Raw genomic sequence first — 23680 nt, 5'->3', positions numbered from 1 at the left:
GGATAGGGTCCCTAGGAATGGAGGTCCTGAAGAGGGGGAGTCACCAGGGATGGGGTTGCCATGGGAATGGGGTTCCCCAGACATGTGGGGACTCAGGGATGGGAGTCCCAGGGGAATGTGGGCTCCAGGGATTTGGGGTCATGGGATGAGGATACTGGGGGAATGAGGGTTCCTGTAGTAATGAGGGTCCTGGGAGAATCAAGGTCCTGGGGAAAGGAGGATTTCAGGGGATGGAATGAAGGGGAGAGAGTTCCTTAGGAGAGGGGCTCTGGGCCATGGAGATCCTGGGGAATGTAAATATTGGGATAGAGGTCCCAGGCAAGGTGGGACCTAAGAAATCGGGTACCCTTGATTTGATTTCCAGGGGTATGGAGGTCCCAGGGATGGGCAGTGGCTGGATGGACCCATAAGTCCTAGCTCCTTCCCAGAGTGCCTCAGATTTTGGGTGACCTAGGGCTCAGCACAGCCCCCACAAGTTACTAGCAGACTTGGTGTGACTCCAGACAGATTCTAAGGGGCTCTAGGCCTGTGGAGCTGCTGCAGAAGTGAGAATTCTATCAGGGAAAAAGGCCAGCCTGTGGTTTGCTCAGCCCTGCAAGGAGCACAAAACCCAAAGAGACCCAAAGGAGTGGCTCTTTTGAGGGTCTTTGATGGTTTTCAGAGCAGGGCTGGCTGGAAACTGCCCATGCAGTGACAGCTCAGTGGGAATCAACCCGAATATGCAGCAATTGTTCATTTGTTCCTCTTGGTAAGGCACCAAGAGAACCACAAAAATACTGCGCAATCCACCACACTGAGCTCAACAACTTTACCCGGACCGCCTTCTTTGAACTAAACCTGCAGCCTTCTGGAACCTCATAGAAAGAATGTTTGGGTTCAGGCCATGACCAGCAGAAAGGATTGAAAAGTTTGGAAATACCGAGCAGGGCCTCTGGCCACAGTCATGGTGGGGCTGTGGGGAGTGACCCTGTGTAGATTCCAGGTGTCCTCAAAGCTGCTCCATCCCTGCCCTCCTCACTTGACTGAAGGGGTGAGGGTTTGCAGAAATTGTGGCATAAAGCCATCAGAGGTGCTGCTGTGGTACTGAGACCTGCCTGGGGTCAGACGCTGCCTTCCATCCATTTGGGATCATGGAGAGCAGTCACGGATGTTGTGTAGGGCGTGTGTCTGGCCCCAGGACACTGCTACGCTGCCACTGGGCACTGGGATCCAGCCTGGTGTCTTGGCATCTTCTGCCCCCTGCCAGTGCTGGTGCCAGGACCGATTGGTGCCCATGAGTTTGCAAAAGGAGCGATTTTCCCTCCTCCCTCTTGTCTGAGGCTGCCATGGGCCCTGAGGGGATGGAGCTGGAGCGAGGCGCCCCCTGCTGGCCGGGATTGCTCCCTGCAGCGCCCCCTGCCGACCGTGGTTGTAACTGCCACAAAAACCAACAGCACTGAGCGGGAGGGAAAGTTCTGGGTTTGTGTTGTTTGTTCTGTTCTGGTTTATAAATTTCTAGTAAAGAGCTGTTCTTCCTTTTCCTACAGTTCTGCCTAGAAACCCTGTAATGATTGAAATTAAAAAGAGTTTTAGGCATGTGTCTTCTTTCTATTCTAGGAAGATTCCCACTTTCTGTGACAGATATTCCTCATTTAAATGAGTTTTCAATTCCTGGGTTCCAGCATGAATGGGACACACACACCAAGAAAGACAGGGTCAAGGACTTGACCACCTCATGCTCTGCCTTTTAAGTCAGTTGGGCCACCAGTGGCCCTCTCCCCAGATGGCACTTCTAGTCACCTGGCCACTTAGGAGCTGGCTACGGCAGAGCATCACACTGTCCCCAGTGTGCCATGGCTGACAGACTGATGGACAGATGGAGCCCTTTCTCACCAAAAGCAAGGCCTGACCCACCCCTGCCACATGCAGCTGTTCCAAAATGACACAAGACATCAATCTTTTCCTGTCTCTGATACCCCACTCTGTGCCATGGCCTGATCCTGACTGCCAGGGCAAAAGGGGAGGCTCTGGAATCCCCACAGGGCCTTTGTGAGATCCTGGTGTGGGTAACAAGGCAGAGGAGGGATTTGAGACAGGGGACAAGAGAATCCAGAGCCACCTGAAGGCCACTTTGGCCATCAGAGCAAGGAAGATCCAGAGCCCTGCCAGATTCCTCTGGTGGAGGAAATGTGCTGAGGGAAATGTCTGGGGTTTGCTCCTTTTCAGTGGATATCCCTGGAAACTGTTTCTTTTTTGACAATTTGGACTCTGAACCTTGCTGCTGTTGTTTTTTTTCTCTGGTTGCTGTTTTAGGAAATTGTTCTTCTCTCAGCTCTTTGGCATCTTTGTGCCTCCACAGGGAGGGAGAGGGGCAGTTTTTAGTGGCAGCACACACACGAGTGGGTGCCCATGGGTGGGGACCCCCAGTGCTCCGCAGTTCCCCACAGTATCATGGCACAACCTCATTGATGTCCCTGGACTCCCTTGGTCACCCCTGGGGTCCCCACAGCTCCGCGTAGGTCACCTGGGGATCCTGGAGGGTGGTGGCATGGGGGGACACTGCAAGAGACATGGGCTGTGGGATCTGGGTGGGGTGACACTCGTGGGTGATGTGTCCCTCTGCATGTGTCCCCCCTGTACTCACCCCCTGCCCTCTTGGTGACCACGACATGGGTGTACAGCACCTCCCCCTCCTCTGGGTGGGCCGGTGGATCTGGGGGGGCCCTGAGGGAATAAAGGGGATGTGGGGGAGGGAATGGAAGGGCTTGGGTGTTGGGGCAAAAGGGGAGAGTGTGGCTTGAGCCTTTCATTCACATTTCCTCTTGCTTCCTGGCAGCTGCAAAAGAAAGAGGGAAGGAGTCACTGTGTGGTTCCAGGGCCCTGACCCCTCTCATGATTCCTGAACCCCCATGGGATGTCCAAGCATTTCTGAAGCCCCTCAGAATCTGTGAACCTCTCCAGTGCCCCTAACAAAGTCAGCATCAAGAACCCAAGCCCAGCAGGACAGAGAGCCTCCCCAGACATCCCCAGGGGCCCTGAAAGAACCCCCAACATCCATGCAGGACCCTCCACCACCTGTCCAAACCCTACAGGACGCCCAGAGAAGGTCACAGTTCTGGGTCTGTGGGTGCTGCCCCATCGCTCCCAAACTCTGGGGGCCTCTACAACTCCCTGGGACCCCCGTCCCTCCCAGGAAACCAGCCTGTCAGGGCCAGCATGGGGCTGGGGACAGTGAGGTGGTGCCATGGCATCCCGTGAGGACTCACCGCCAAGGCTGATGGTCTGGGCTGGAAGGGAGAAGGGACAGAGCCAGGTGAGGTTCATGGGGACACTCTGGACACCTTATGTTTGCAATGTCCACCTGCACCAGCCCTACAGCACCTGCCCCATGGCCACAACCTCATGGCATTGTGCCCATGATCCCAGTCCAATGGCAGCTGTCCTCCAAACCCATCCCCAAGGAAAGTGGCCCTTGTCCCTGTCCCTGCATCCCTGTTCCCCTGTCCCTGTCTCCACAGTGACCCAAGCCCCAAGGCTCTTTCTGCCACATCATTGTCCTCAAATCTCTATCCCCCTCTTCCTGTCTCCACATCCCAATTCCCCTGTTTCTGTCCCTAAAGCCACCCTAAATCTCTGGTCATACTGGGCTCCATGCCTATGCACTGGCTCTGCTGCCATTGGGGACCTCACGGGACCCCGCAGCCCCCCTGTGCCCCCTCCCCACCAGTCTCTGCCTTACCAGGGCCCATTCCTGGAGCACTCACCCCACAGGAGCAGCGCCACTTTCCCAGCCATCCCAGTGTCCCCAGCCATGTGCACTGGCTGTCACTCGCTGCTGTGGCCACTGCTCCCCTGGCTAGTGGCTCTTCGGTTGAAGGGGAAGGAAGCGAGGTCACGTCTGTCCCCATGTGTAGGTGGCCCTTGGTGGGGGCAGGTCAGGGACAGGATGGAGCTAGCGTGGGGACCTTGTGGGACATGGGGGTGAAGAGGAGAGATGGCGTGGACATGGTGTTGCCAGAATTTCAAGTCTGAGGCTGTGTAGGGAGCCAGGGATGGATGTTCCCCCTGCCCCCTTGGCTTTGATTCTGGCAGCTTTAGAGCTGCTGCAGAGGTGAGAATTCTGTGGGGGAAAAGGCCTGGCTGTGGTTTATTCAGCCCTGCAAGATGCACAAATCCCAAAGGGAGCCCAAGCAGTGGCTCTGTGAGGGCCTTTGATGGTTTTCAAAGCAGGGCTGGCTGGTAACCCCTCCTGCAGGGGCAGCTGAGAGGGAACCAGTCCAGAAATGCAGCAGTTGATCTCTTTGTTCCTTTACTGAAGTGTGTGAGAGAGCCCCGGCACTACTACAAATCCCACACCAATCTGCTCAACAACATGACCTGTACCCTCCTCCCTGCCTTGCCGTGGATGGACAGTGGCCAGATGCCCCGCACCCACCACAGCTGCTCTCTCACTGCCCTTCGCACCTGGATGGGGAGAGAAAATTGAGCAAAGGGTTCCTGGGTTGAGACAAGGACCAGGAGAGATCACTCATCAAATCCTGTCACGGGCAAAACTGCTTATGATTTAGAGATATGAATTGAATTTATTGCTGACAAAATCAGAGCAAGATAAGGAGAAGTCAAATAAACCCTTCAATACACCTTCCCCCTGTTATGAATAGCTATGTAGTCATTGGCTTTCACTATTATATTTGTGTTTGTAAATTTTTTTGATACCATACAGTTTGTAATCACTTTTTAACTGCTTTTGATGCACTACAATTTGTCAGCCTTTTTACCCTAATCCCTGTGTAGAATATATATTTCAGTGTGATAAATATATTATAGTTTAGCCTCACCAAAAATATCTAGATAGAGACAATGTGCTGCGTATTACAACATTAACTGTTGCAGTAGTAGCTAAAGCCTTTATTTGTGTAACTAAGTGACAATGACGATAATAACTCAGATAATTTTGTGAAATAGCTAATGTTGATTTAAAGTACTGGTGGAGTATCTCATCTGTATGAGAAGAACACATTGAAAAGAAGCAAGTAAACAAACAATAAAAGAAAGACTGCAAAGAGGAATTTACCACTGACTCTTTGGCTATCAAGAACTGTCAAACAACAGAACAGGGGGGCCTTGTGAGGGAATAAAATATATAAATTTAATCTGTAATATTACATGCACTTAAAGAAAATGAATCAAGGACAAAACCAAATGAAAGGATTTCCAGAACATGTGAACTGGAAAGAATGTTTCAATATGTATAACCCTCCTGAGTATGTATTTAACAAATACAATGAAAAGCTATGTAAGAAGAATTGTTGTAGTTAACTGTGTGCCTCTGGTGGTTGCCAAGCACCCAGCACGCTGTTTACTGTCCCTTTTATCACTTATTAAACATTTTATAATTATGAGGAGTGAGCCTTGTTTCTCAAAGAATTTAATCAAAAAGTGTCATTTTGGGTACAGTAAAAGGGGAAAAATGTTGTGTGCTTCCGTGGCACTCGGAGAGGGATGGAGGAGCCCCGTGGGGTCCTGTGAGGAGGAAGAAGAGACCCTTGAGGGGAATCAATGCCCCTCAGTACCCCCCAGTGTCACAGCACGCTCTCGTAGTCATGTGGGTCCCACTGTCCCTCGTGGGGTCCCGACAGCTCCATGTTGCTCACTTGTGGATCCTGAGGTGGCGCAGGGCTGGGGGACACCCATGGGAGCCCTGAGAGTGACACCAGTTCTGGGGACCTGGTTGGGAGGTGACACCTGCAGGTGATGTGTCCCTGTCCCCCCCTGTACTCATCCCCTGCCCACTCAGTGCCCATGATGTGGGTGTTGAGCACAGCCTCCTCCTCCGGGGGAGTCCTGGGGAGGATGGGTGGGTCTGGGGAGGGGTAAAGGGGAATCCCAGCCCGAGCCCTCCACTCACCGGTTCTGCAGCTTTCTGGCAGCTGCAAGAGAAATGGGAGGGGGTGACCGAGGGGACACCAGGACCCCTTAACCTTCCTGGGACCTCAGCATCTCACACCACCCATGGGACCTCCAAATCCCCACTGCAGCCCCGATTCCCAATGGATCCCTGATTCCCCCCGGACACTCTGAGCATCCCTGAACCCCCCCCCCCCAGAACCTCTGCACCACCGCAGGATCCCCAACCCCCCCTGGTGCTCCCAAACCTCTGGGTCCCCAGAACCCCAAGCCTGGCAGGGACAGGCACCCCCAAACTCCACCAGGACCCCAGAAAGATCCCCCAACATCCCTGCACAGCCCTCCAAACAGGGAGGTGGCACAGGGAGCTCACCAAACCCTCCAGGAGCTCCCTGTGCCACCCTAATGTTCCTCAAAACCCACCCAGAGAAGGCCCTGGAGCCCAACCAAGACTCTCCAAATTCCCCACAGATCCCTCAGGACCCCCAGCCGAGGTCACTGCAGGCTCAGTTTCCCCCAGCTCAGGGGCCCTGGGTGCTGCCGATCCCTGCCCCCACTCTGGGGGCTCCCCCTCACTTCAGGAGCCCCATCCCCCCCATTGTCACCCACCCCAGTGGTGCCACCAGTGGCAGCCCCCGATGACAGCCAGGAGCAGGAGCAGGAACAGAAGGGTCCTGCCGACATTCACAGCCACTGCTGGGGACAGAGGGGGACACACTGAAGTGACCCTGAACTACAGGAGTCCTGAACACTCTGATGACACCATGTGACCCCACCTGTGACCCAGGGTGAGCCAGGTGTCACCTCCAGTGCCAGCTCAGGGCTGAGTGTCTGGAACACGCGGTGCCCGTCCTGTCCCAGCTGATTGGTGGCCACGCACTGGTAGGTGCCTGAATGTCCCACATCGATGTTCCTGAGCTCCAGGAGGGGACCCTGTGCCACCTCCTGCCCGTTGTGCAGCCAGGTGAAGGTGACAGGAGCTGAGCCCACCTGCACTGAGCAGCGCAGGGTAACGTTGTCACCTGCATGCACTTGGTGTGCCAGGGGACCGGGTGTGATGGTGGCATTGGCCACGGGCACTGCAGGGACACAGAAAAGGCTGAGGCCACAGGGAGGGGCTGGCAGCCGGTGTGAGGGGATAGGGACAAGGGGTGATGGGTGTGATGGGGGATGTTGGGGATGAGGTCACCTCAGGAAGGGGTGAGGGGACACAGGGCAGAGGTGAAGCAACACAAGCAAGATGTCAGGGGCACATGGAGGTGCCCAGGAGGGGGACCCGAGAAGGGTGTGGGGGCTCCCTGTGCCCATCCCCACACTCACTGCACACCGTGACGTGGAGCCGGGCGCTGCTCTTCTGCACAGTTCCCCCCTCGAAGTGCACCTGGCAGCTATAATTCCCCGACTGGGAGACCCCCACAGTGGCCACCAGCAGCTGTGGGACCCCTGTGAACCTCCCATCTCCTGCCCGTCCCGGTAGAACACGTGCAGGAGGGGTCTTGGGGCTGCAGGGTGCTGGGGGTGCTGAGGCAGCTGAGAGTCAGGGGGGACCTCAGGGTGGGCTTGGGGGGACCCTCCAGCACGGACACCGAGAAGAGCTCAGAGAAGGAGAGGGGAGGGGTGTGACTCTGAGTCCGTTGGGAAATGGCTTTGGGGGTGTCAGGAGATTGGTGTTCCAGCCGCAGGGATGCTCACCGTACACTGTCAGAGTCACTGGCAATGAGAGTGCCCATGATGGCACTTCAGAATCCACCAAGCCCCTGCAGCTGTAGTGGCCACTGTGGTGCAGCTGCAGAGGGTACAGTGACAGCTCAGTCCCACTGAGAGACCTCTCCACCTCCTGGTCCCAATGGTAGAATCGCACTCCAGTGACCGGCATGTCCTGCCAGTGCCGGCAGCGCAGTGTCACCATGTCCCCCTCCAGCAGCTCCCAAGTCGACACCTGCAGCACTAACCGGGCTGCAGGAGAGAGGGGTCCTTTCAAACCGGGGGTCCCGTTTGCATGGGGATCCACCCATGGGGTCACACCCAAATCAACAGGGATTCCCAATTACAACACGGGGCTCCCCCCACCCCGGGGTGCACAGAGATGCTCACCTTGTACTATCACTGTCACCGACGCTGACTCCTTCCACCCCCAGGACCTCCCCCAGCCCTTACAGTGGTAGTTGCCGCTGTGGCTCAGCTGCAGATGGGACAGGGACAGCTCTGTCCCATTGCGGTGCCACGCTAGTTTCTTCCCCTCATGGTAGAAGGACACCGAGCTGACCATGCGGTTCCATCGACCCCGACAGTGCAGTGTCACCGTGTCCCCCTCCAGCAGCACCCACGCTGGCACCTGCAGCACAACCCAGTCTGGGGACAGAGGGGTCCTTACACATCACAGAGATCTGGAAGGTGCCCATATCACCGGGACATCCCCATTGGGTCACACCCAGCCCATCACAGGTCCCAAGTTTCCACACAGGGGTCCCCCATACTGGGAAGCTCTGGGATGTCCCCAGAGCAGGGGATGGGCTCTGGTCTCACAGGAGGTGACCCATGGAGCTGAGCCCACCCAGAGCCTTTGGGGTCCCCGCAGGTGCCAGGCAGGGGAAACCCAAACCGCGCTCACCGTCTGAGACTGTCACAGGGGAGCTGAGCCCAATCCCGGGTCTGTCACATGTGTAGGTGCCACTCTGGGTGACAGTGAGCTTCTCAGGTCCCTCTTGCCACCAGTGCTGCCCGTCCCTGTACCAGGTGGTGGCACTGGAGGTCCCCGAGCCCTGGCAGGTCAGTGTCACCCGGTCCCACAGCACCGCTGGCCTCCAGGGGGGCACCACGAAGAGCTGGGTGGTCTGGGCACCTGTGGTTGACAGGAGACACCAGCCTGCCGGGGCCAAAATAGGGCTGGGGACAGCAGGGTGGGGACACGGCATCCTCTGAGGACTCACCAGCGAGGCCGAGGGTCTGGGCTGGAAGGGAGAAAGGACAGGGCTCATTGGGGGTGGCACTGCAGCGACGGCAGCACAGGGACATGGGATGTGCGGACTGTCCCTAACTGTGCCCATGGAATCAGCTGTTCTTGTGGGAAAGTGTGTTTGGGTGGTCCCCAAAAGATTTGGAGAGGCAGGGGGATGTGTCTGTGTCACAGCCACCTGTGCACCATATTTGTGTGGCGCAGACACCTTGGGAACAGGGACACTGAGGCCACGCTGGGCTAAGGCAGACAGAACATGGGGACACTGTGGACATCCTGGGAACGAGGACACAACAGACACAGCCCGTGCTGGCCCAGGCCATCCCCCACCAGCTCATGATCCCATCCCCATGGCCACATCCTCACTGTTCTTGTCCCCTTCTGTCCCCACATCGCAGTTCCCTTGTCCCTATGCCCAGAGCTACCTGAGCCCATAGGTGCCAGTCCCCCATTCCTGTCCCCACATCCCCATCCCCAATTCCTGCCCCCTGTATCAGTCCCCAAAGCCACCCTACATCCCCAGTCCCACCAAGGTCCACTGTGGGTAACATGGACTGCCGCTGTTGGCATTAGGGACCCCTCAGTGGACCCCGCAGCCCCCCTGTGCCCCCTTCCCTCCCCATCCCTGGGATGTCAGGCCCGTGCCCGGGGCACTCACCCCACAAGAGCAGCACCACCTTCCCAGCCATCCTGGTGTCCCCAGCCATGTGGACTGGCTGTCACACACTGCCAGGGGTGGCTGTCCCCAGGCTGGTGGCTTTTGGATGAAGGGGAAGGAAGCGAGGTCACGTCTGTCCTCACGTGTTGGTGGCCTTTGGTGGGGGCAGGGTGGCCACAAGCACAGGATTATGGGGATGTGGCCGTGGGGACAGGCTGTGGGAAAGGTGGGAACAGTGTGGGGACAATGCTGGGTTGCACCCAGTGGTACATGGGGTTCCAAGGAGTGGGGGACTCAGAGGGTTTGGGGAACTGAGGAGGGGGCTCAGGAGAATGAGGGGGTCCCAGGGGAATGGGGTCCCTGGCAATGGGGAATCACTGACGATGGGGGGGCCATGGGAATGGGGGTCCCCAGGGCTGGAGGGACTCAGCGATGGGAGTCCCAGGGGAACGTGGGCTCCATGGACTGGGGTCATCGGATGGGTATGCTGGGGGAATGAGGGTTCCCGTGGAAATGGGGGTCTGGGGAGAATCAAGGTGCTGGGGGAAGGGAGATTTCAAGGGATGGAATGGACAGGGGAGGGTTCCTTGGGAATGGGGTGCTGGATAATAGAGAGGGTGGCATTGGCCACAGGCACTGTGGGGACACAGACAGGGCTGAGGGCAATGGTACGGGCTGGAAGGCAGTGTGGAGGGATAGGGATGGAAGGAATGGGTGTGATGGGTGATGTCAGGGATGGGGTCACACCATGGAGAGGTGCGGGGACACAGGACAGAGGTGGGGGCACACGAGAAAGGCATCTGGGGGTCATGGACATACACAGGCGGGGTACCCGAGGAATCTGTGGTGGCTCCCTGTGCCCATGCCCGCACTCACTGCGCACTGTGAAGCGGAGCCAGGCGCTGCTCTTCCGCCCCGTCCCCCCCTCAGAGCGCACTCTGCAGCTGTAATTCCCCAAGAGGAAGACCCCCACGGCGGGCACCAGCAGCTGCGGGGACCCCTGCAGGCCCCCCACCACCTGCGCATCCCAGTAGAACATGTGCAGGAGGAGGGCTCAGGGCCGCAGGGGGCTGAGGGTCCTGAGGCAGCTGCGAGTCAGGGAGCCCCCTTGGTGGGCTCGGAGGGACCCTCCAGCACCGGCACCGTGAAAAGCTCAGGGAAGGAGAGGGGAGGTGAGGACTGTGGCTCTGAGTCTGCTGAGAAGTGGCTTTGGGGGTGTCAGGAGATTGCAGTTCCAGCCGTGGGGGTGTTCATCTTGCATTGTCACTGTCACTGGTGCCGAATGTGCCCACGATGACACCTCGGAGTCGACCTAGCCCCTGCAAATTTAGCGGACACTGTGGCGCAGCTGCAGAGGGGGCAGGGATGGCTCGGTCCCATTGAGGGACCTCTCCATCTCCTTGTCCCCATGGTAGAATACCACCCTGGTGATTCACATGTTCTCCCAGCACCAGCAACGCAGTGTCACCGTGTCCCCCTCCAGCAGCTCCTGCACCAGCACCTGCAGCACCAAGTGGGCTGCGGGACCAATGGGTCCTGTCACACCAGGGTATTCTCTTTTGATGGGGATCCCCTGATTGGGTCACACTGATTGTACCAGGGATCCCCAATTCCAGCACGGTTTTCCCCATGCTGGGATCCTCTGGGATGTCTTTAGAGCAGGGAACGGGTGCTGGTTACACAGGAGGTGACCCATGGAGTGCAGCCCACCCAGAGTCCTTGGGATACCGGCGCATGCCAGGTTGGTGACATCCAAACCTCCCTCACCATTTAAGACTCTCACAGGGGAGCTGAGCCCACTGTTGGGTCTGTCACACTTGTAGGAGCCACTCTCACTGACAGTGAAGTAGCCCCATCCCTGTCGCCCCCAGCACTACCCATCCTTGTACCAGGTGGTGGCACCAGTGGTCCCTGAGCCCTGGCAGGTCAGTGTCACCAGGTTCCACAGACCCACCGGCCTCCAGAGGGGCTCCATGAGAAGCTGGGTGGTCTGGGCACCTGCAGGTGACAGGGGGCACCAACCTGCCAGGGCCAATGTGGGGCTGGGGACAGGGGGGTTGGACCATGGCATCCCCTGAAGACTCACCAGTGAGGCCGAGGGTCTGGGTTCAAAGGGAGAAGGGACAGGGCTGGGTGAGGGTCATAGGGACACTGTGGATACCCTATGTTTGCACTGGTCACCTCCACCAGCCCTACAGAACCTGTCCCCACGGCCACATCCCCATGGCCCTGTACCCATGATCCCATTCCAATGGCACCTGTCCTCCTGGCCCCTCCCCATGCTACGTGGTCCTTGTCCCTGTCCCTGCATCCCTGTTCCCCTGTCCCTGTCCCCACAGCTACCCAAGCCCCAAGGCTCCTTCTGCCACATCCTTGTCCCCACATCTCTACCCCCCTGTTCCTGTTTCCACATCCCAGTTCCCCTGTTTCTGTCCCTACAGCCACCCCAAATCTCTGGTCACACTTGGCTTCATGCCCTGCTGTGGCTCTGCTGCCATTGGGGACCTCAGGGGACCTCACAGCCCCCTGTGCCCCCTCCCCACCAGTCTCTGCCTCACCACGGCCCATCCCACCGGTGTCAGGCCCGTTCCCCGGGCCCTCACCCCACAGGAGCAGCGCCACCTTCCCGGCCATCCCGGTGTCCCCAGCCATGTGCACTGTCTGTCACTCGCTGCTGTGGCCACCGCTCCCCTGGCTGGCGGCTCTTCGGATGAAGGGGAAGGAAGCGAGGTCATGTCTGTCCCCATGCATAGGTGGCCCTTTGTGGGGGCAGGGTGGCGACAGGATGGAGGCAGGCTTTGGGGACTTTGTGGGACATGGGGGTGATGGTGGGACATGGTGGGGACATGGTGTTGCCAGAATTTGGAGGCTGAGGTGGTATAGAGAGCCAGGGATGGGTGTCCTGGGGAATGGGATGCCCAGGGACGGGGTCCCAGGGGAATGGGGGTCCCAAGGGTTGGGTGGAGTCAGACTTAGGGATGAGGGTCCCAAAATAACACGGCCTCCAGGGATTTGTGATCATGAGATGGGGGCCATGGCATGGGGGTGCTAGTGGAAAGGGGGTCCCTGTGAGAATGGGGGCCCTGGGGAAATCAATGTCCCTAAGGGAAGAGGTGTCCCAGGAAGTGGAATTACTGGGATGGGGTTCCTTGGGGTTGGAGATCATGGAAATTGCACTCTAGGGATGGGGGTCCCAGGGAACGGGCGACTGAATGAAATTGGGTCCCAAGGTTGGGGTGCCAGGGGGATAGGGTGCCAGGGTTGGGCAGTTGCTGGGGGGGCACGGGGGTCACAGCTCCTGCCCTAGGTGCCTCAGATTTTGGGTTGAGGCAGGGCTCCACAAAATCACCCCTGTAGTGTTCGTTTCCTGGATAGGCATTGCATGGGGGTCCTGGGTACGTCTGCTTCTGTGTCATCCCCTGCCCTGGACTTTTTCCTCTCTTTATTTCTCTTTTTTCCTTATTCTCCTTACTTTTTGCCACATTCCCTCATGCCCAGTTACTGGTTCAGCAATCCTGGGGTGCACCTGAGCAGGGAAGGGGTTGGGGCACCCAGGGGAGGAGTGGAAATGGGGAACAGGAGGTGCAGGGAAGGGTGAGGATGATTTGAGGTAGGAAGGTGTTGGGCTGTGCTCCCTCAACACTTTGAATTACTTTATCCTGGACGAGAGGGAAGAGGCCATTTGTGCTGAGAATCAGATGGGAAAGGGAGTGTTCAGTCTCTGTTCCTGGAGGGACACATCCAGGGGGGTCCTGTCCTCTAAGGTCTCTGTTCCGGAGTTCACCTGGGGGAAACCAGTCCAGGGGGTGACACATCCCGGCATGGGGGGGTCCGGTCCCAGGGGTGGTACATCCTGGGGACCCCTGTCAATGCAAGGGTGGGGCCCAGCCATGGCCCAGCCCCGCTGCACAGGGATGGCCATTGCCCAGCCCTGCTCTGCCCAGCCCCAGGTAGCAGCCAGCACCTGAGGGTCCCCCCTGCCCCCTTGGCTTTGATTCTGGCAGCTTTAGAGCTGCTGCAGAGGTGAGAATTCTGTGGGGGAAAAAGGCCTGCCTGTGGTTTGCTCAGTCCTGCAAGAAGCACAGACCACAAAGAGAGCCCAAGCAGTGGCTTTGCAAGGGCCTTTGATGGTTTTCAGAGCAGGGCTGGCTGGAAACCCTCACTGCAGGGGCAGCTGCAAGGGTGTCAGTCCAGAAATGCAGCAATTGATCACTTTGTCCCTCTCAGCAAGGGACTGAGAGAGCCCCAGCACTACTGCAAATCCCACACCAATCTGCTCAACAACCTGACCTGGACCCTCCTTCTTGAACAAATCCTGCTGCCCTTTGGAACCTCACAGAGAGAATGTTTGTTATCTGGATGCACACAGCAGAAGAGAGGGAAAGGTGTAAAAATATTGATCAGGGTCTGCACACAAGGGGGTGGGGAACAGGGGTGTCACAGCAGGAGCAGGGAGTGCCCAGGCAGGGGACTTCAGGGCAGGCTGGAGTGGATTTATCAGGAAATCAGACCCTGAGGCACACAGGGGCATTTCCACAGATTCCTGTGCACTGTCCCAAGGATGGACAGAGCTTTTTCTCTTCCTCCAAGAGAAGTCAATCAAGTTTCAGGGTGGGAACGGGGAGCAAAATTTGGAGAGTTCCTAAAAATGGGCAAGAAAAGGCTTCCTTCAGGGCTGGGTTGCTGCCCAGCAGGTAGGGAACAATCCCATGGAGCTGTTGGACACTCAGGGAGATTCCACACTCTGTGTTTTCCACAAGGAAATGCTGCTGAGGGATGCAACAAGGGGCTGCTAAAGGGAAGCAAAAAGTCTCATTTCTTTGTGATTTGTTTGTGCTTTTATTGTGAGGAACTTGTTGGGAAAGCAATGGATTCTCTAAACCAGAGCGTTTTATACCTTGCCAGTTTGCATTTTATTGAGAAAATAATTGGTGTGGGAAAGAGTTTTGCTTTTATTTTTTGGATGTGTAATTTTGACTGAAGCATTTGGGCATCAAGTGTTGCCTGAGATGGCTGAGCCAGGAAAGTGTGGGGCAGGGACACAGAGACTCTCAGGGCAACCTTGGGGTGGCTCAGGGTGGGGGCTTTTCCAGGCTCTGGGTGATCCCAAAATCTGAGGCACCCCATGAAAGAGTTGTGACCCCTGTGCCCACCCAGACACTGTCCATCCTTGAAACACCCATTGCCCTGGGACCACCATTGCCTTGGTCTCTCCTCCCTGGGGACCCCCATGCCAGGTCTGCCATTGCCTAGCACCACCACTGCCTTGATCCCATCCCATGGGCTGCTTCTTCCCTCAGAACCCCTATTCCCGAAGGTCCCCTTTTTCCCCCTGCACCCCCAATCCTGGTACCACATGCCATGACCCCAAATCCCTGGGGACCGTGTTCCCACAGCACCCCCATCCTTGAAAGCCCCCAGGCATGGAGACCTCAAATCCCCTGGACCCCCATTCTGTTGGACACCCATCCTTGGTTCCCCACATCCCCTGAGCCCCCCCAGTCCTGGGAAGAGCATCCCTCGCCATGTTCCCAGACTATGCACCCTTGTCCCCAGCCTGTGCCCAGCTTGTGGCCACCCTGCCCCCACCAAGGGCTACCTACACGTGGGGACGGACTTGACCTCACTTCCTTCCCCTTCATCCGAAAAGCCGCCAGCCAGGGGAGCGGTGGCCACAGCAGCGATAGGGGATAGGGAGGTGAGGGGGCAGACGGGGGCTGTGAGGTCCCTTGAGGTCCCCAATGCCAGCAGTGCCAGTCCATGTTACCCACAGTGGATCTGGATGTGACTGGGGATGTAGGGTGGCTTTGGGGACAGGCAGAGGGGACAGGAATTTGGGGATGGGGATGTGGGGACAGGAATGTGGGAAGTGGCACCTTTGGGCTCGGGTAGCTCTGGGCATAGGGAGAAGGGAACTGGGATGCAGGGACAGAAGGGGACAAGAACAGTGGGGATGTGACCATGGGAGTGGGATCATTGGGATGGGATCATGGGGATGGGATCATGAGCTGATGAGGGTGACCTGTGCCAGCACGGGCTGTGTCTGTTGTGTCCTTTTGCCCGGGGTGTCCACAGTGCCCCCATGTTCTGCCTTAACCCACAGTGGCCTCACTGTCCCTATTCTCAAGGCATCTCTGCTACAGGGATGTGGTGCATGGGTGTCTGTGATGCAGACATGTCCCCTGGAGTCTCAAAATCTTTTGGGAAGCACCCAGACACACTTTCCCACAAGAACTGCTGTCTCCACGGGGACAACAGTTTGGGGAGAGCCCCCACACTCCAAGCCCCCATGCTGCTGTCCCTGCATTGCCACCCTCACTGAGCCTTGTCCCTTTTCCCTTCCAGCCCAGACCTTCGGCCTCACTGGTGAGACCTCGGGGGATGCCATGTCCCCACCCTGCTGTCCCCAGCCCTATTGTGGCCCTGGCGGGCTGGTGTCCCCTGTCACCCACAGGTGCCCAGACCACCCAGCTCTTCGTGGAGGCCCTGGAAGCCCCCGGTGTTGTGGGACCGGGTGACACTGTCCTGCCAAGGTTCAGAGACTGCCGGCGTCACCTCCTGGTACAAGGATGAGCAACGCTTGTGGCAACAGGGAAGCGATCACTTCAAGGTCAACACAAAAGGCACCTACTGGTGTTGCAGACCCGGAACCGGGCACAGCCTGCCTGTCATCGTCTCTGAGGGTGAGGGGGATTTGAGTGTTCCCAGCCTGGCACCCACCAGACCTTTAGGTTTCTGGGTGGATCCTGTTCCATGGGGGTCACCCCCTGGTGTGACCAGAGCCTGTCCCCTGTTCTGGGGACATGCCAGAGCATACCAGTCTAGGGGTAACCGTGTTGAAATCAGGGACTCCGGTGCACTAGATGTGAACGAGTGTGGGGGTCCTGGTGCCATCGGGTGAGAAAGGACCCTTCTGTGCCTCAGGCTGGCTGGTGCTGCAGGTGCCGGTGCGGGCGCTGCTGGAGGGAGACAATGTGACACTGCGCTGCCGGGGCTGGCGGAACAACACGGTCACCTCAGTGTCCTTCTACCACGAGGAGAAAGAACTGGAGGGGCTCCACAATGGGACCCAGCTTTCCCTGTCCCCTCTGCAGCTGCACCACAGCGGCTGCAACAGCTGGAATGGCTGGGTGGACTAATGGGGGTGGAAGGAGTCAGCGCTGGTGACAGTGAGAGTGCTTGGTGAGCAGCCAACAGCTGCCACCCTGACACCTCCACAGCCCATTCCTAGAGACTCGGGGTCACAAGACTCCCTCCTCTCTCCTTCCCAGAGCTCTACTTGGTGCCAGTGCTGGAGGGTCCCCCCGAGCCCACCCAGGGGTCCCTCCTGACTCTCAGCTGCCTCAGCACCCCCAGCCCCCTGCAGCCCTGACCCCTCCACCTGCATGTGTTCTACCGGGATGTGCAGGGGGTGGGGGGCCCACAGGGGTCCCTGCAGCTGCTGGTGCCCGCTGTGGGGGTGTCCCACTTTGGGAATTGCAGCTGCAGGGTGAGCTCCTACAGGGGGGCCGTGTGGAAGAGCAGCGCCCGGCTCCGTGTCACAGTGTGCTGTGAGTGTGGGGATGGGCATGGGGAGCCTCCTGGCGTCCCCTGCCTGGGTACCTCCATGTCCCCCAGACACATTCCTTGGGTCCTTCCATCACTCTACATGTCCCCTCACCCCTCTGTGGCGTGACACCATCCCCAACATCTTCCATCACTCCCATCCCTGCCCATCCCCATGCCCCCACTCGGGCTGCCAGCCCCTCCTTGTGGCCTCAGCCCTGTCTCTGTCCCCACAGTGCCCGTTGACAATGCCACCATCATCCCGGTGTCCTGGAGGTCACACCACAGTATAAAGGGACACACAGGGAAACAGGTGGGGTCCCTCAGGTTCGCAAGGGAGTGCAGCACCCCTGGGGTGATGGGTTACCCAGATGCGTCCCCCTCTGTTTCTTGTAGTGGCCGCAGGGGTCACTGGAGCCATTTTGTTCCTGCTCCTGCTCGTGGGTGTCATTGTGGCCTGGCACCAGTGGCAACATGTGGATGGGTGACAGTGGGGGGACAGGGGTCCCAGGGAGCGTTAGAGGTTCCAAGAGTGTGGGAGAAATAGGGCAGCACCCACAGCCCCAGAACTGTGACCTTGTCTGGGGGTCCTGTTGGGTTTGGGAGGTGCTGGAGAGTCCTTCAGGGATGTTTGGGGTTCTTTCAGGGGCCCTGGGGATGTCTGGGGAGGGTCTCTGTGCTGCTGGGCTTTGAGTTCTTGAGGCTGAGTTGGTCAGGGGCACTGGGGAGATTCATGGATTCTGGGGGACTTTGGGGATACTTAGGGGTCATGAGGGGAATTGAGGGTCGAGTGGGGTTCAGGAATCTTGAGAGGGTTCAGGGCCATGGAACCCCGCAGTCACCCTGCCCTCTTTCCTTTGCAGCTGCCAGAAAGCAGCAGGAAATGTGAATGAGGGGCTCAAACAACACTCTCCCCTTTTACCCCAACCCCCAAGACCTCCCATTCCCTCCCCCACATCCCCTTTATTCCTGCAGGGCCCCCCCAGATCCCCTGGTCCCCCCAGAGGAGGGGGAGGTGCTGTACACACACGTCATGGTCACCAAGAGGGCAGGGGGTGAGTACAGGGGGGACACACACAGAGGGACACGTCACCCACGAGTGTCACACAACCCAGATACCACAGCCTGTGTCTCTCACAGCGTCCCTCCGTGCCACCACCCTCCAGGATCCCCAGGTGACCTACGTGCAGCTGCAGGGACACCAGGGGTGACCACGGGAACCCGGTGACATCTTACGGGAATGTGCTGGGACACTGGGGGGAACTGGAGGGCACTGGGGGTCCCCACCCATGGGCACCCACTCCTGTGTGTGCTGCCACTGAAAACTGCCTCTCTCCCTCCCTGTGGAGGCACAAAGATGCCAAAGGGCTGAGAGAAGAACAATTTCCTTAAAAAGCAACAAGAGAGAGAATAAAACCAACAGAAACAGGAACAAGGTTCAGCCTCCAAATGGTCACACAAAGAACGATTTCCAGGTAAAGCCACTCAAAAAGGAACAAATCCTGAACACTTCCCCAAGCACGTTTCCTCCACCAAGGAACCTGGCAGGGCCCTGGACCTTCTTGACTGTGATGGCCAAAGCTGCAATCTAGAGGCTCTTGATTCTTATGTCCCCTGTCCCAAACCTTTCCTTGGCCCAGTTCCCCACACGAGGATCTCACAAAGGCCCTTTGGGGGTTCCAGAGCCTCCCACTTTGCCAGGGCAGTCGGGATCAGCCATGGCACAGGGCGGGATGTCAGAGACAGGAAAAGTTTGATGTCTGGAGACATTGTGGAACACCTGTGTGTGGCAGGGGTGGGTCATGCTCTGCTTCTGCTCAGAAGGTCCCATCTGTCCATCTGTCTTTCAGCCTTGGTACACTGGGGACAGTGTGACGCTCTGCCAAAGCCAGCTCCTGAGTGGCCAGGTGACCAGAAGTGCGAGCTGGAGAAAGGGCCCTGGGTGGCCTAACTGGCTTAAAAGCAAGAGTATGAGGTGGCCAAGTCTCTGACCATGTCTGCTCTTGGAGTGTCTTTCCCATCCATGCTGCAACCCAGGTGTTGGCAACTCATTTAAATGAGAAATATCTGCCAAGTAAAGAGGGAATTGTCCTGCAATGGAAAGGAGATCCATGTCTAAAATTTTTTAAATTTGAAAAATGATTTGGCTTTCAGGTAAAAGTGCAGGAAAAGGAATAACAGCTCTTTACTAGAAATTTGTAAACCAGAACAGAACATACAACACAAACCAAGAACATTTCCTCCCGCTCAGCGCTGTTGGTTTTTGTGGCAGTTATAACTGTGGCCAGCAGGGGGCGCTGCAGGGACAACTCCCGGCCAGAAAGGGGGCACTGCAGGGAGGACTCCCGGCCAGCAGGGGGCGCCCGGGTTCAGCTCCATCCCCTCAGGGGCCATGGTGGCCTCGGACAGGAGGGAGGAATGGAAATCGCTCCTTTTGCAAACTCACGGGCACCAATCGGTTCCGGTACCACCACCGGCAGCGGGCAGAAGCCGCCAAGGCAGCAGGTTGGATTCCAGTGCCCACTGGCAGCGCAGCAGTGTCCCGGGGCCACGCACACACCCTGTGCAACACCTGTGTTTGCTCTCCATGAATGCGAATGGAAGGAAGGCAGCGCCTGATCCCAGGCAGGTCTCGAGTCCACAGTAGCACCTCTGGTGGCTTTACACCCCAATTCCTGCAAAGCCTCAGCCTTTCACTCCTTTTTCCTTTTTCAGCCCTGGTACAGCAGCTCTGGGAATGTTGAATTGCCTTGGGATTGTCAGCACTGAGCACCTGAGGAAAGGTGGTGCTCAGTGCTGACTCTGCCAGAGCTTGTCAGGGGCGTCCAAGGCAAGTTTAGAGTTCCTGCTCTTCCTTGGCCACTGCTGATCCCCACACAGTAGCCCCAGGGGAAGGAGGAGGAGGAGAAGTAGAGCAGAGCCACAGCCCCGAGGGCTCTGCAGCTACAGCTAGAGCACAGGGACAGCCCAGGCTGGGAGCAGTGCCTTGGGACGACAAAATGGAGCAAACTTGGATCTGTGTTGGTCAATGCCCCTGTTCTCCTCTGGGAGCTGCAGACACTTACGGAGTAGTTGTAATTAGTGACGGGATTCCTGTGGTTTATCCATGCTCCTAAAGCATCCCTGTGCACAAACAGAGGGCTCCGCTGCCTCTCCCAGGGATTTTGGGATTCTGTGGCTAAGGCGGGAGTGGCTGGATGAGGTGGCCCACGGGAGCAGCAACTGGCCATGCAGGTGGAGCAAGAGTGCCAGGAATTCCGCAGGGTGCTCAGGTGAGGCCCACGGGGCAGGGACATGTTGGGGCGCCACTTGCCATTCCTGCTTCCCCCAGATTTTGGGACAGAGCAGTGACACCCATTGGGGTCCAAAACCCCTCAGGGCTCATGCGCAGCCTCACAGGAGGTCCCAGCCCAGGCCTTGGGGATGATTCAGGTGCTCCTGGGCTCGTTTCCAAGAAAGGGCAGTGCTCCAGGAGCGGTTGGCACATCCCAAAGGAGCAGCCAGGGGCTGCTGGAGCGCAAGTGCTGTGGGCAAGCAAGGCGTGAGGGAGCCGGGCCCCGCTCAGCCGGCGCTGCCCCAGGAACATCTCATCCAGCAGGAGCTCAGTAGCCTCTGCCAGTGCCGACCCCGGGGCTGTCGGGGGGGCGGCCATAGGGGCCAGGGGGTCAGGGGGTGGGAGGGGCCGGGATGGAGGGACCGGGACCCCACTGGGAAGCCCTGAGCATGGAGGTAGCGAAACGGCAGAGGGGAGACCCCGGAACAGGGGGGAGCAGAGACCCTGTGGTGGGGTCTGTGGAAAGGAGGGACTGCAATGGTGGTTCCGGAGCACTGGGAAGGGACCCAGCTGCCATCGTGCTGTGAGTGCCAGGACGGCCACAGAGTGTCCGAACTGACTGTGGCAGTGTGTCCGAAGCCACTGTCGCAATGTGTCGGGACCAAGCGTTGTCATGGTAAGGCCCCCACAGCTCCGGGAAGTGGAGAGGTATCCTGGAAGGGGTGGGGCAGGGGCACGGCAGAGCCCTGTCTATTCCCTGTGCCTTGTGCAGGTGAGGAGGGCAGGGATGGAGCAGCTTTGGTGACACCTGGAATCCAGACAGGGTCCCTGCCCACAGCCCCACCACAGCCGCCATTGGGTACAGCCCCTGCTCAACATTTTCGTCCCTTTCTTTCTTGTCTCACAACTGAGCTAGAACCCAAAAATACTTTCTGGGATGTTCTAAAGGGCTGCAGGTTTGAGACAGGAAGGAGGAGGAGGGTCCTGGTCAGATTGTTGAGCAGATTGTTGTTGTTTTTAAAGGATTTTTGGGTCTCTCCCAGTCCCTTGCCTAGAAGTACAAAGTGATCAGTTGCTGCATTTCTGGACTGGTTCCCCCACAGCTGCCCTTGTAGGGGCAGTTTCCAGCCAGCCCTGCTCTGGAAACCATCAGAGGCCCTCTCAGTGAAACTGCTTGGGCTCCCTTTGGATTTTGTGTTTCTTGCAGGGCTGAGCAAACCACAGGCAGGCCTTTTTCCCCCACTGAATTCTCATCTTTGCAGCATGTGAAAACCATGTTCTCTCTTCTGTGAAAATTTTAGAAATTTAATAAAGGACAATAGGAGACAAGGATCATAGAGCAAAGGTTGTTATGGGTGGGTGCATCTTGGCACTCAGCCAAGAGCACACTGTTCTCTTTGGGGATACCTCTTAGATACCTTTTCCCTTACATCAGCCTGTTACATATTCATAAACAACTTATGCATAGAAAACTTTTTCCCCAAGCTAATTTATATTCCCAGAATTGTTTAGCATGGCTCCTCCTTGGATCTGCCTTTTTAGAGCATTATTCCTTGGTTGTGATTTTAGCCATTTCTTATAATCATCTTCATTTCTGGACGTGGGTCCACACTGTCTTCAGACGGTGAGTGCTGATAGTTGGCATGTCTGTAGCAGGTGTCCTCATCCTGTGTTCATTGGATGTTATCCCATCCAAGCAGGCATTTTTTCACAAGCATCCTTATATCAGCAATTTCACAAAGCCTAATTAACAACAGACATAAAAACTATATCTTTGTAACAAAGTTACTTCAACATTACATATATAAATTCCATTTTATTATTTGTAAAATTCCAGTAATATAATATGTATTTACAATCCTTGGTGAGAGGGACAATGTGATCAATTGCTGCATTTCTGGACTGGCTCCCACTCACCTGCCTAAGCAGGGGGGTTTTTCCAGCCAGCCCTGCTCTGAAAACTATCAAAGGACCTCACAGAGCCACTGCTTGGGCTCTCTTTGGGGTTTGTGCTTCTTGCAGGGCTGAGCAAACCACAGGCAGGCCTTTTCCCCCACAGAATTCTCACCTCTGCAGCAGCTCTAAAGCTGCCAGAATCAAAGCCAAGGGGGCAGGGGGGACCCTCAGGTGCTGGCTGTCACCTGGGGCTGGGCAGAGCAGGGCTGGGCAATGGCCATCCCTGTGCAGTGGGGCTGGGCCATGGTTGGGTCCCACCCCTGGATGGCCACTGGCTTCAAGGAGCAGGAGTTTGGGAGCTCCTTCCTGCCCAGGGCTTCATTCCCCAGCAGCTCTTGTTGCCTCAGATCCTGCAGGGGACGAGCAAGAATGGAGAAGTCTGGAAACACCAGGAGCTGCCATGCCCCAGGACAGGACCCCGTTGTCCAGCATGTGTCCCCCCTGGGACAGGATCACCCCAGGACAGGAGCCCCTTGTATTTGCCCCCCCCACGGCAGAACCCTCCTCCAATGTGACACTCAGCACAAACGGCCTGTTCCATCTGCTGCCGGAGAGAGAAAGTGAAAGTGTAGGCAGGGGGAAAGCTGCACTCTTCCATCCCCCACAGCCTCCCCAGCCCTCCCTGCAGACCCCTCACCCCTACTTCCTCCACCCTGGGCTTCCCCCAACTCGTTCCCTTATTGAAGTGAAGGGGAGAACGACCATCCTGGTAATGCATCGAACTCCAACTTTATTGATCAATCAATCACCTTAAATAATAGTGCTAACGAACGCCATGAATATTCTGTAATCCAATGTCATGATAGGCTAACAGAGAAACTTCTAACCACTCCCCTTGTTTTAGAATACCTACAATTGTTTATTAAAAACAGAAACCAAAACAGAAACCAGAAACTAAAACAGAAACCAGTGTTCCCAAAACTTCTACATCTGTTCTCAGGATGGCAGGCCTTCCCAGAGACGGTGTTCTGCTTGTTATGGGAAGACAATATGAGAACTTTATTGTTTATAGAATGATGCCTGAGAGAGTCTAATTGTTTATACAAATCAGAAGGCTGAGAACTGTTAGAAACTGCTTTTACTTTTCCCCTATACTTTTCTCTCAATTGTATGTCTCATGGCCTTTTCTTTAAGTCATTCTTGAAAAACTCTCCAACATTTCCCCTGTTTTTTTCTTTGAGAGAAAAGAGGTTAGTTTGCCAGGTCTTCTCTATCATTCTACCAACCATCTTTTGGATACAACAAGGTAAGATAATGGTGAAGTTTTTCCTCATAGAAACTCTTGTGGAGGAGACATTACCAGATGTCAAGAGAAGTGCAGACCCCGCTCTGCCAGGGCTCAGCTGCACCAAAGGCCTGAGGATAAACAGGACACTCAGTGTCAGAAATGTGATCCTGCGGAGAA

At 56.8% G+C, this 23680-nt stretch overlaps 1 protein-coding gene across 1 annotated transcript in view; it reads left to right on the top strand.

The window, feature by feature from the left end:
- Positions 1–23680, top strand: part of LOC128948119 (Fc receptor-like protein 3) — a 106839-nt gene that overhangs the window by 38709 nt on the left and 44450 nt on the right. The window contains exons 3-4 of the mRNA XM_054292705.1: positions 15984–16183; positions 16425–16607. Coding sequence (XP_054148680.1) covers positions 15984–16183; positions 16425–16607 — 383 coding nt within the window. The remainder of the gene's footprint in view (positions 1–15983; positions 16184–16424; positions 16608–23680) is intronic.

This window comes from Melozone crissalis, unplaced genomic scaffold (genome assembly GCF_028551555.1).
Source record: "Melozone crissalis strain CALT ecotype California unplaced genomic scaffold, PUWL_Pcris_2 ptg000114l_1, whole genome shotgun sequence".
Classification (NCBI taxonomy): Eukaryota; Metazoa; Chordata; class Aves; order Passeriformes; family Passerellidae; genus Melozone; species Melozone crissalis.
Note: the sequence above shows the minus strand (reverse complement) of the source record. Positions and strands in the feature narration are given on the sequence as shown.